This window comes from Epinephelus moara, chromosome 8 (genome assembly GCF_006386435.1).
Source record: "Epinephelus moara isolate mb chromosome 8, YSFRI_EMoa_1.0, whole genome shotgun sequence".
NCBI lineage: Eukaryota > Metazoa > Chordata > Actinopteri > Perciformes > Serranidae > Epinephelus > Epinephelus moara.
The window spans coordinates 1,047,146-1,060,953 of record NC_065513.1 but is presented as its reverse complement, the minus strand read 5'-3'; the positions used below and the strand labels follow the sequence as shown (position 1 = coordinate 1,060,953).

The 13,808-nt window shown below is 41.9% G+C and overlaps 1 protein-coding gene across 1 annotated transcript in view; it reads left to right on the top strand.

Annotated features, from left to right (window-relative positions):
• The window catches only part of LOC126393934 (26S proteasome non-ATPase regulatory subunit 10-like), a 58,987-nt gene that overhangs the window by 21,222 nt on the left and 23,957 nt on the right, over nucleotides 1-13,808 (top strand). Inside the window, exons 3-4 of the mRNA XM_050050384.1 lie at nucleotides 2,274-2,438; nucleotides 2,569-2,711. Of these exons, the coding sequence (XP_049906341.1) occupies nucleotides 2,274-2,438; nucleotides 2,569-2,711 (308 nt within the window). The remainder of the gene's footprint in view (nucleotides 1-2,273; nucleotides 2,439-2,568; nucleotides 2,712-13,808) is intronic.

Here is a 13,808-nt window from a genome sequence, read left to right as displayed (position 1 = left end):
ACCAAAGCAGCCCCCTCACTCTGACATCTCTCCACTTTGTGCATGTATAGGTCCTGTTTGTGCATGTGTGTGTCTTTCGGACCTGTGTGTAATTGACAGCAAGAGTGAAAAAATTTAATTTCCCCTCAGGGGGATTAATAAAGTAAATGGCCACAAAAGACTATGCAATATCGCCCACTACTGGATTTGTAAGTTAATGAACTGTAATTAAAGCTTTCTGTGCTTTGATTAGCTGCTATGAAACAACATGACCCTCTTCTATTTTATAATGCCTATTAATATTATAATATTATAATGACGGTAACTAGTAATATGCAATGTATTACATTTTCAAAGTAACTTGCCCAACACTGTATATCATATATTATATATTCAATATATTTGCTTATATAATTAATATAAAATGCAGTATAATACATAATAAGTATGATTCCTTATCTCTGGAACTATTTGAAACACATCTTGTTAAGTTTTAAGTTTCACCAAGGTCGACTCAGCACTTATCTGCAGCGTCCTCTCTCACACAGTGGTCCTGCAGCATCACTGCTCCTCCACCACCCAGTGCTCCTACAGTAGGTTACAAATATACAAGATTACATATCCACTACTGTTATAGAATATATGTTTAGCATGATCATTTGTATAATACAGTAATATATACATACATTTGGTAAGTTTCATTTATCAAAATTACTTATCTTGTGTTTTAAATCTCATTCAGGTCCTCAAACTTCCCTCTCACTTCGCTATCAATGTAATATCAGCTGAGCTGTAACATATTATAGACAGGTATACTCAAGACCATAAGTTAGTTTTTGTTTCATTTCACCTCCTCCACTCAACAATCACGCAGCAATGTCATATTTAACTGAGCTAATATCTAACTCATACTGCCTCGCAAAAAATCAGGACTAGAAGCACTCTAACTTCCCAATGTTAGATAAAATGGTTTAGGAGAAGAAAATTTAAAACTAACAGGCTGTTCATGGTTAGCATTACGGTGTGTACAGTATGTACAGTGTCCTAGCCTAATCTGTTATCTTATCCTCTAACATTACATAAATCTACTAATTTAATGGGGGATAATCCACTAACAAGCTTTAATGCACATGTTAATTTCGATAAGTTGTGCTGATAATGTAAAATTTGAGTCTTTGGACATCTTACCCGTTAAAAGTACATCACAGTCGGTCTTTTCTGCTGTAACTCCATTGCGCTTCTAGCATGTACCGCTTACTTCCGGGAACTATTGAGAGGCTCCGCGATCCGCCATTGCCGTGAAAAAATGGCCCATTGGAGTGAACGGAGATAACACGACTCACTATTCAAGGCCTCTGGGGCAGACGAGGCGAAGAAAACAGAGAGTTGAGTGTAAGAGAAAGACAGGGAACTTGCTCCTAAACCAAACGCCACGTTCCCTGTGTGGGAGTGTTTTGGATTTAAACCAAATGACAGAGGGGAGCCCAGTAATTTGGACGAGCCGGTATGCCGGGTTTGTTCTAAAACTATCTCAACAAAAAGAGCAAATATAACCAACTTAACTGCACACCTGAGAGTGAGAGACTGACAGTTTATTTTTTGTATTTATAAGGTCTTTATTATTTATTTTGGTATTTTTACGTGTTATTTCGGTTATGTAAATTTTCTTTTTTTGCATTCGTAAATATTCTTGTTAAATAAATGTTTATTTCTCTCTAAAAGGGTGTACTAGCATCATTATGCCTTTATTATCATTATATAAGTTTAAAAAATGGTCTAAAAACAGCAAAATTACAACAATAATAAAAATGGTCTTAAAAGCTCAATATTGGGCAATATTATCGCTTATTGCAATAATTTCTGATGCAATTAATCGCCCAGCAAAATTTGTTATCGTGACAGGTGCTACAAACTTTCTGGCCTGTGCTACAAAATTATCACCCTCTGTAGCACCAGTGCTATGGGCTAAAAAAGTTAACGTACAGCCCTTTAAAAGGGATATGTTGTTATAGCAAGAAAAGTAAAAACTGAATAATATGGTATCAAATAATAAAATATATATATATAGGATAAAATATGTCATAATAACATGAAAAATATATAAAGTAAAAAGAATGTTGTAAGACCAGAAAGTTTGCTTGTTATGACTTGAAGCTGAGCAAATAATTTTTGTCATGGTGGCAGCAGTATGTTGCCATGTTATGTATATGTAATAGACTTGTACTTTTACCTCTGATTTGTGATGTTTAATTCTTATTTATTTTTGCAAATCTTCATTGTATTCATCTTCAAAGCAGAAAAGGTCTCACAAAGTGTAAAAATCCCAAACAAGATGCAACTTAACAAGAGAAGTGGAACGGGAGAGACTCTTCTGCATAAAGTATGCAGAAAAAAAGATCTGACACAAGTGAAAATTCTCATTCAAGCTGGGATCAGCATTAACATGCAGGATTATGCAGGTCTGTCACACCTTAGACACTTGTTTATTTTCACTTGATCACTTGTACATTCTGACATATCTGTTACTCATGATACAATTGTCAAATACAAAAGCCATTCTTATCTGAAAATGTTAACTTGAATTGTCAGGTTGGACGGCTCTTCATGAGGCTTCTGCTGTTGGTGCCAAGGCAGTGGTTGAGGAGCTGTTGAACGCTGGAGCTAATGTTGATGCCAGAAACTATGATGGTGTCACTCCCCTACATGATGCTGTTAACTCTGGACACTATGAGGTGATGGAGAAACTCTGAATGAGACTTTTATGATGTAGAGTTTTCAGTAACACTTTCCACATGTCCAAAGAGAGCCACAGTCCTGGCATCGTTTTCAGACTACCCTCTTTGGCACAAGTTTAGGTAACTCCATGCGATCTTTCATCTTGCTCAAAAACGTTTCCCAAGGGCAGGCCTATTCAATTAGCGGCCCGTGGCCCAGAAGCAACCACTGAGTGGCCCGGGTAGAGATTGGTACCGAGACCTGGTATTAAACGGCCCGAGGCAAATTTAATCAAGACCGCAATAATAATATTAATGAGCTATGACGTTACATTTTAAAGTTTCGGTTTCATGTATCATCGTTCTGCAGCCTTTCTCTCGCTCTCTGCATGTCAGGGCTGACCTCCTCCTCACAGCACACACACACTCAGACACACAACAGAGTGAAGTCAAGACAACAGCAGAGAGGCCGTGGTGCAGATAAAGGGAGTATAACTTCAAGATTACTGTTGTTGACGACAACTACGCTTGTTACTGTAAGTAAGTGCAAAAAACCTCTGCTAAAAAAAAAGCCAATACTTTATCAATACATGTGTTCAGCATGTAGAAAGCCATATTTTAATCCGCTCAGTCCACAGTCTCTCATTCATCATTATTATGGTTTACAATTGCGGAGGAATATTTGTTTTATTGACATGTTGGATTTGTTTCCAGTGAGATATTACTGAGTATGTACAGTGACTTTGTTGTTGTAAACATGACTGTTGCTACCATAGACTGTATAAAACTATATCCTGTGTACCTGACCTATAAGGTAAACGTCAGGAGATGAGGTGTGTGTATGGGTGTTCACACATTCACAAGTACCCCCCCCCCCCCACCCCCCCCCTCAAGTTAGTAGGCTACATTGATAAAGTTCCCAGGCTTCTCTCTACCTTGTGAGCTGACAGTGACCAATCTAACGTGAGCTTGACCTTTAATGCTGATTTTAGATTGGTTATTAGGCTCAAATCACTCTGCGACCGCGGCACTTCTGTCACTCAGAACTAGAAGCCGAAGCTAATTCATGCGAGAAGAGAAAATGAAGAGAACACTGAAAGACTTTTTTAGAAAAAATACCACTGAACTAGCCTGGTGTTGCCAGAATATGAGCTCGTGAGATTTGGATGGTTTCACCAGGCTACCACTGAACATTCAGTGGTTCAGTGGTGTTTTTTCTAAAAATGTCTTCAACTGAAAAAGTTGTTAATGATAAGTGTACTACATAATACACATACAATGTGATGTATACAGTATAATGTGTCAGAACTGAGCACAGGAGGTTGGACCCAAAAGCACGACCAGATAGACACGTTCAAAGTTACACACAGTTTATTAAACACTTCAAAAAATACTGAATAGGGGTTCCTAGGGAGCTGGCAGGCCCGAAGGCAACAGGCTGGGAATCCAACAGGAGGGGTCAGATGAGAGACATTGGTCAGGCAGGCAGAGTCAGAACCAGGACTCCAGAGAGTAATGCAGAGGTACAGACTAGAGACAGGCAGAGGACGGTTAACGAGGCAGGCAGGGTCAGAACACAGGTTGGCAGGAATCTTGGCAGAGGTACAGATGAGGAGCAGACGAAACAGGGTTACCGTGAGAGCAGGTAGGATCATACACAGGCTGAACAGGGAACTGGTGACGGTACCGACAGGGAACAGGCAGGCCTCAGGAAACGGGTCACAAACAGATCTCTCACAAGAAGGCAGGCAGAAAACGCTGGTAAGTATTTTTCTCGCTGGAATTGATAACAAATTGGCAACGGAGACAGGGGAACACAGGGCATATAGGTTAACGAGACACAGGTGAAAGACATTAGGGAGGAGGGAGGCAATCACACAGGAGGAAGTAAAGACACCAGACATGACACAGGAGGGATAATACCAAAATAAAACCGGAAATGACAAGACAAACACAAAACACTAACGTCTGGAGGCAGTTGTGACATAAAAATCGATTACACTGTTGGTGCTTCTTACATTATGCTGGGTGCTGGGTGCTGGTGCTCCTAACTTTTTGAAGTTAGGAGCACCAGTGCTACCATGTAAAAAAGTTAATTTCAAGCCCTGTAATGCCACTTATGCTTCTGTGCATTGATAGACAAATGACTATTTACTGCAACGTGAAAAAAATTGAACCCTAATACACCATTGGTTGGTGTGAGTGATGTTGTGAGAGTTGTTGTTTTCCCATTGGCCGTTGCTCTCTCTAAATAAATAAAGCTAACAAGCTGACAGAGCTGTGGAAGCTGACAGTTCTGGTTGATCCGTACCATATTTTTCACACAGCAGTTAAATTGTCACTTGGAGCATTAATGTGCGAACTGGTTTTGTTTCAACTGCTCTGAAAGTAAAGCGTAGTAGTTTGAAGGTGTAAAGCTTTTTTTTTTTTTTTTTTTTCAAACAATTTAACCACTGGGCCAACAGAACTGCTCCATGTCCACAGACTGCCTATAATAATATTATTAACATTTGGAGCAAAGTGTACTATACAGTATACTTTTCCTCTCATTCTTAGGGGTCCTTGAAAAGTCATGAAAGAGTTTTATAATTTTTCCATAAAAATGTGTGGGAAATCTGCGTATAACATAGGCCCTTATTTAAAAAATTACTGACAATAATGTGTTACACTGTCAGAATGGGTACCACCAACGTATTAAAATGTCAGAAGAGGTGCCACCACAATGATAGAACTCTCCCTTTGGTAATCAGCACTGATAGGACATGTTACAAGCTGTCATTATTGGCAGAACTTTGCTCCAATAGTGGCTGATGACTGCGCAGCCTTCACCAATCACGATGGGACTTGCATGTCTGACTAGAGCTGCCGAGCAGAGGGTTGTGTTCAACTGAGCAAGAAGGAACTCTTCTTCCAGCTCGAGAGAAAGCAGGTCCCATTTGTTGAGTGACTGTGTCCCAGGTATACTGTTCTTCATTTTAACATGTATTTACATGACCTTTTGGGCTGGACCACAACAACAGGGCTGGTGCTGTAAGTGAAAGTCATGAAGAAAGTCTGTCCTCGCTTGAAGTTAAAAGCTCTCTAGTGTTTCAAACATGATTTAGTCATATACTAGGTTTTTACCTAGTCTTGTTGGGATACACAGGTAAGATGTGCCATGGTAGACAGACTAACATAAGCACCTCTGTCCAGACAAACACACTGTTCCAACATACTCACTATGTTGTAGGGCTGGATTTTTAGTCAGCTGTGTAGGCCTAATATATCTTTTGTTGAGGAAAAAAAAAGTAACATCTCCGGACTTAATCCATGCCACACAAGTTTAATGAAGACAACATTTTGATCCTACTTGGATCTTCGTCAGGTCAAAATATTAAAAACGCTGTAAACAAAGCTATATTTATACATTATGAATACCAATATGCTGACAAGCTTGATGGTGGCAGGTGTGGTTAACCACTGAAACCACTCAGGGTGGTAAAACAATGAAATACATGACAATCAATAAAATACATACAAAAAACTACATAGGAGAAAAAACAGTGACACCAAAGCCATACTACAAAATATCAGACGTATATCTTGATTAATAAAACATATCAAAATTCAACATTCTGTATATCAGTCTACATTACCTGTGTTCAAAACTATTGTATGATTTTAGAGGCATAATATATTGTTAATAATACATGCCTGTGGTTTTAAATTTAGGTTTTTGCATACAGAAGTTAGGTATCACATATTGATGCATTTTGATGAATTATTGCATGCATAATGTATTCTCAGTGCTGCTATTGTGTTATAACAAAATTATGTTTTTTGTCTACAGCAAGCAGGACATGTAGAGGCCACTTGCTACATGGCCCAGCACCAACATTGATATTATTTGCTCTCCTCGGTCAGTTTTCAAACTATAACTTCTGCAACCATGAATGAAAAGTTACAATCTGTTCGTGATGCTTTCTTCATGACAGCTCATCATGCCTGATTCATTACATTAAAATTTTATAAATATCCAGTGAGCAACATACTAAAGGACTTGGACAGATGGAGAATGTGTTATATTACATGTCAGTGCACTGTGAACGTGTCAAGCAATTCTTTTGATGCATGATGCATGTGTTATACTGGGAAAGGCTGATATCCACCATGGTTTGCCATTTTTGTAGGTACCCAGTAAATGTACATTTTAATCACGACTGCAGTGTGTGGCATAAATCAGACACAGCAGCATTTTTAGCACCAGTTCAAATGGGCAGAAGGGCTTTTTTGACTTTGAACATGAGTGGATGTGACATCAGCTATGGTTTTGAGCCGGAGCACTTCATTAAGTGCTGTAATGAAAGTGCTACCTAGCTAGAGTTATTTCTGTACAATATCAAAATCCACAAGTGATTGGAGGTTCTTTTTGTCAAGATGTGAAATGCATGTGTGTTTTATAGATAGTGAAGCTTCTTCTCCAACATGGGTCAAACCCCAGTGACAGGAATCATGGTGGCCTCAGCGCACTAGACATAGCAGAGGAGGAGGATATCAAAGCGCTGCTGTCTCTCTCCGTGTCTTCTGCTACACATGAGCAGCCTTGTAAAGCATCTGCACAATACAGACAGCCAGGTGAGCTATGTTACACATTCCATACTGGACCTCAGAAATCAGTCTGTCAAGAAAATCTGATCTGAGCCTTTTATTTTGAGATGACATACAGAAAATATGATACATAGTAAATGGCAGGTCAGCAAATGCATTTTGGCACTATAGGCTATACTACACTGAAAGACTATGTTTCTGAGTATCAAACACTCATCTCCTGTAGTCTTGAGAGGTGGCCCATTTATAATTGACTTTTTTGAGCACAGCAGCAACTGTGTTTGCTGACAGTCGTTGCAAACAACAAATACAAATAGCCAACTGAGCTACCGACAAAGGTTCATAGCAGCATTTTTTAGAATATTGACATGTAATTCACTATGAAATATGTTTCCACATATTTTTACTTCCTCATACTGTACTTTCTCCATCTGTCTGTCTGTCTGTCCAGCCACCCATACATACATCCACACATCCATTTATCTTCAGTTTTATTTTTAACCAAACTAAGATTTATAAAGCCCTAAAACCCTATCACCACTCCTTTAACTGGGGGATACTGATCAATCAGTGGCTAAAAAAAAAGTTTTATAAATCAAAAAATTTTGCTTTGCATTGTGAATAGAACCAACACTAAATATATATAGAAAATATGTCCATCAGTTAAAGGGAGTAATCTTAAACTCCAATGATGCTGCATTTGTGTTTATTTATATTTCAACTGTTTTTTTAATGAAAGAAAAAACACACACACTACAACAAAAAACTTCAGGTTTTCAGCTTCGTTTTGATGCATAAGTTGCAGAGATTTGATAGAAATCCAGCTGCCACACCAAACTTCTAAAGTTTTCCTGCTACTCTGAAATTTCCCAATTTCATAGCCAGAAACATTAGTTGCATAGCATAACTCCAATTTCTCTGAGTATAGGTGTAGCCCCTTAGAGCGGTCACTATTGGGTTTATCCCAAAGTGAAGCCAAAACATCTGGATTACCCCCTGGTAAAGCCCACCTCCTCCATGTTAGCCAAAATAAAAACTCAAAATACAGATGCAGCCACTTCAAATTTCCGTTTGGTCCGTGGTGGAGCCCTGACCGATCCGTGACAGGTCCCTGTTGTCACCTGGCTCTAATGAGATCCCCCGCGATGACATAGAGAATACGGGCTAACTGGTAACACCCCTAAGTTTAATTTGTAGAAACCAGTTGCAATTGTCTGTCAATCCACCAGGAGCAGCAGTAAATGTGGAAGCTGAAGTGGTTTACTGTGCCTCTTATTACTATAATAGTGGGAGAGAGCTTCCCACACAGAGCATTTTTAATGATTATCACTAGGCCTATATATATATCAGTCCCTCCAGGATCTCGCGGCAAAAAAAAACTTGAATTTGCGGCCAATTTTGGAGAAAATTGCGATAAAAATTGCAGCATTTTTATGAATTTTTTTGCGGGAAATTGTGGCAAATGACAAAAATTGCGGCTAATGACAGAAGGATACAAAATTCCAAAAACTCCAAAAATATAAGTCATGAAATCACTTGCTATAATAATCATACAGAATATTACAAAAATAGCTGCAAATGTTTTTTATAGTTCTCTTCTTTAGTTTTATTTAATTAGTTTCAAAACATGGACTCCAATAATGTTGCAAAAATCCTGAGTGAATATTGTAGCTCTCAAACCAGACAATGTGACTTTAAAACATGTAAGCTACATCTTCTGTTAACATAACATTTTAATAAATTCAACACATATTGTATGCATTTAAACAGTGCAAATTCTTATGTCCATACAGAGCGTTTCTCCATGCAAAGCCATTAGCGCATTTGAGTACACGTCTGATGACGTTTCAAATGAAAAATCGCTGGACTTTTGAAAAATTGCAAGCCCCCGCAAATGTTGCGGACTTTCGGTGAATTTGCGTTAATTATTATTATTATCGCGATTTTCTGGAGGGACTGATACATATAATACCATTATTATGGCTATATAAATGTAATTTATAGTCCTGTTAGATTGCTGTTAGACCACCCCACTCTGTTTACAGACTGTGCAAAAGACAAGAGGATTTTTTTTAACCTCAGCGAAAATGTTGTTTTTCAAAGACTACATGCTAACAAATACGGACTGAAGCAGAATCTTTGGTTAGGTAAAAACAGCTTGTGAATATTGGAAATGATTACATAGATCTATTCTTTTTTAATTATTATTTTGATGTTTGGACTGTACAACGCTCTGCACACATTAGCATGCAGCACGGCTTCACCTCATTGATCTGTCACTGTCTGAACAGATTCATGAAAGCGATATTTCACAAGATCTGATGCAAGAGGAATTTGTGATAAAATGTCTATTACTATTTATTAACACTAGAACTGCCAAGGAGTCATTTTTACCCCCCTGCCATTTTCAAATGCTTGTAACTTTGTCACAATAAAACTCTAACATCTCTCTGCAAAATGCAAGCTAGTTTTGACAGACAGACAGACAGATATGTCAGATAAAATGGATGAATGTCGAACAAGCTCTGGCGATGCTTCAGGACATAAGTGATGGAGAATCAGATTGGGGAGAGGTGATTGAGGGAGAGACGGATGGGGGGAGACACAACGGTGAAATGAGAGAAGAAGAACTGGATGAGGAAGAGACTGATGATCCGTCCTTTTCACCTGGCGAGGAGGAGTCATCAAAAGATGAGGAGCCTGAGCCGGCATTCAGAAAAAGGCCCAGGCCTCACAATCACAGCAGCCCTCTGATGTTGTGACAGGCAAGCCCCCTATTAGGTCAATAGCTTTCTTTAACTTGGTGCTTAGCTAAAGCCTTTATGCCGTCGAGAGTTCTTTTACATGCTTCGAGTTTTGTTTGTTATTGCACTTACTTGGTTTGTTGAAGTTGATTGTAGTCTGTCCGGTTGGTTATGTGTGGATTGTGTGAGCGTGTGCATGTGTTGGCTCTGAGCTCTAACATGCATCAAATAAACTGAATGAACTTAAAAGTACAGCAGTAGCTCAGTCCATAGGGACTTGGGTTGGGAACCGGAGGGTCACCTGTTCGAGTCCCAGTCCGGACCAAAATATGGAGCGTGGACTGGTGACTGGAGAGGGGCCAGTTCACCTCCTGGGCACTGCCGAGGTGCCCTTGAGCAAGGCACCGAACCCCCCAACCGCTTGGGGCGCCTCACCAAGGGCAGCCCCCTCACTCTGACATCTCTCCACTTTGTGCATGTATAGGTCCTGTTTGTGCATGTGTGTGTCTTTCGGACCTGTGTGTAATTGACAAGCAAGAGTGAAAACATTGAATTTCTCCTCAGGGGGATTAATAAAGTAAATAAACTTAAACTTAAACAAACATACGCTAATATCACTCGATCGATTGATATCCAAAAAATATTGTTCAATATTGTGTCAGTAAGTGTTGAGTATCAAAACAAAACGGAGCAGAGCAGAGCAGAGCAGTAAAAGACTGTGTGCTCTCAGCATTCACTGTTTGTTGCACACCTGCATGCAACTAGTGACCTGATTATAAAGGCCTTTCGTTAATACCACTGGTCAACACCAGATGGTGACATTTCTGATGTATTTAAATGAGTAACTAAAAAGGGCTCCAACACCCCCACTCTGAAAATGACTCCTCGACTCTTCTATTTATCTTCTTTTCATCACATTCCAGAAAGGTGGGGGGGGTGGTATTTGGCTGGAAGTAGGCACATTTCGTAAATATAACATGTAATAAAGCAGTGAGCCAGTGGCCTCTGCCATAGTTAACACCATGTCAACACTGTGTGGAAAGAAAAGAAATCTTACCCTCTCTCCACACATCACTACCACTGCAGAAAAGTGGGATGTTGACTACATCCCATAATTGTCCCCCATGCAGCCAACTAATCCAAGATGATAGGATTAGAGGGCGCACCGTTTGATACGTGGCTGGCAACGCACCAGATCTGGCAACGCATCATCTGCTGTTAAGCACACTTAAAACTGAATGAGCAAGGGAGGACTTAGATACATTGCACTGATACTGTGCAAATACATCTACTGATGCTACTGGACACATCTTCAGTGATGTTCCTGGAATCATTGGGTGTTTCGGGTCTTTCAACATCATACACCCTCATCCAGGCGACCCAGCTGTGGCTGATCAGACCCCAGCTTGTGTCCAGTTGGCAAATCTAGCTACACTGCCCCCATGGATCTCCTGTCTTGAGCCATAGCCATCTTGAGGCTTTCTCTGCCGCTTCGGTGGTATTGCGGATGGCTCTTCTCCTCCTCACTCCATCAATGCCTAACAGACTGAAGGCTCTGGACAGGGATTGGGCTGCAAAGCTCCTGCATCCTACCTCTATTGGGAGACACCTTGCTCTCCATCCGGCTTGTCGACACTCACTGACCAGTCCCTCGTACTTGGTGAGCTTCCTTTCACAGACCTCTTCCAGGCGGTCTTCCCAAGGGAATGTAAGCTCCAACAGAACCACTTGTTTGGTGGACTCAGACCAGAGAACGACATCCAGTCTTAAGGTGGTGGTCACAATGAGGTTGGGGAACTTGAGTTGCTGCTCCAAGTCCTCAACAGCTGCCAGTCCCTCGCAGTGGCCAGGATACCTGCAGATGTTCTTGCAGCTGGTCTTGGCTGCTCTCCAGCTCTGATGAAGGCGATGGCTTGCTTGGAGGGGCGGGAGCGCTTGGCCCACTCGACTCCTGTAGCAATGGCTTCAGCGATGGCCTTCAGCACCTGGTCATGCCTCCACCTGCACCTTCCCTCTCCCAGTGCCTTTGAGCAGCAACTCAGAATGTGCTCTAGGGTTCCACGCTTGGAGCACAGTGGACATGTTGGAGACTCCGCTTTGCCCCATATGTGAAGGTTTGATGGGCTGGGAAGCACATCGTAAACGGCCTGGATGAGAAACTTGATCCGATGTGGCTCTGCCTTCCACAGCTTTGCCCATGTCACTTTCCTCTCGATCGCGTTCTCCATCGTGTCCAGGCACCCTGTTGCCTCATTCCTACTGTCCTGCAGGTTCTCTCCTCCTCGACCACTGCTGTCACCTCCTCCTGGACTAGGCAGCGCTTTTCCTTCCCTTTGGTGGTGTCAATGTGGGGAGTTGAAAAGGAACCCAGTCCAGCCCTGCCTCTTGTTACCACCCCCACCAGCCTTTTATGGTGTAATCTTGCCTCTACTGGTCGAACGGCCTCCTCTGCCTTCCACTTCCGACCAGTCCTCACTTCAATCCCAGCCATTGCCACCTTTAGATCGCTTGAGTATCTGTATAGCGACACTTCCCTAGCTCTCGTTACCTTGAACTCCTCTTCCAAGGACTTGAGCGGCAGTTGCAGTTTGTTGCGGTGCCCGTAGAGTGCGATGCTACTTAGACTTTTTGGAAGCCCCAGCCATCTTCTGAGGTGGCTGCTGATCTTCCTCTAAGGTTCCCACAGTCGAGATTGGCACTTCATAGACAAGGAGTGGGCACAGGATCCTGGGAAGAATGCCATGCTGGTATAGCCAAGCTTTGAACTTCCCTGGCAATCCAGACCGGTCCACTGACTTCAGCCATCTGTCCAGCTCAGTGCAGGTTGACTGGATGGATGCAGAGTCCCTCAGGGTGCTGTCAAACACCTTGCCTAAGCTCTTGACAGGCTTCTCAGTGATGGTCGGGATTGTTGCACCTGCGACACTGAACTGGGACTTGTCATCCACCTTTCCTCTTCTCAGCACCATTGATCTTGACTTGGCTGGTGTAAAATGCATCCGTGCCCACTCCATTAGCTTTTCGAGTCCCTTTAGAATCCACCGACAGCCTGGGACTGATTCTGTGGTGACCGTAAGGTCATCCATAAATGCTCTGATCGGTGGCTGACGTTGAGCTGACTTCGTCTTGGACCCTCTGCACTCTGGTTCAGCAGACTTTGTGAGCATATTCATGGCCAGGGAGAACAGAATTACAGAGATGGTATAGCCCGTGATGATTCCGATCTCGATCTTGTGCCAGCCTGATGTCACTGCTCCTGAAGAGGTTCTCATCCTGAAGTTGCTGTAATAGTCAGCAATGAGGTCTCAGGGCTAGGAGAAGCACTATTTTAAGGGATAGGAGCTTAAGGGATAGGAGCTTGAGAGAGATTTTGGCCATCGGCTCAAAAGGGGGGCCCCCAGAGTGTGCAGGATGATTTGTATATCCCACTGATGGTCCACTTTTCAGTGCAGAGTGCTAGAGAATGCATGACAGGTTTCTGTCGTTTAACTGCTGCCTCTAGTTTCGCAGACCGGGCGAGACGGAGGCAAATTTGGCACACTGTGCGCGCTGGCGCAGCTACTCTTCTTTCCCACCTCCGTCCCTCTTACCTGCGCAAGTCGGAAAGAGGGAGGAGAGAAGGCGTGAAGTGGGTTTTACACAGCTGATTCACATCACACCAATCAAATGAGCCCCTCTCCTCGCCCTTAAATGCGCCGCACGAAGGCGTAATGAGAGTTTACTCAATTCGCCATGGCAGAAGAGAGCAGCAGCGTCAGACGGTCAAACTTCTCCCAGGAGGAAA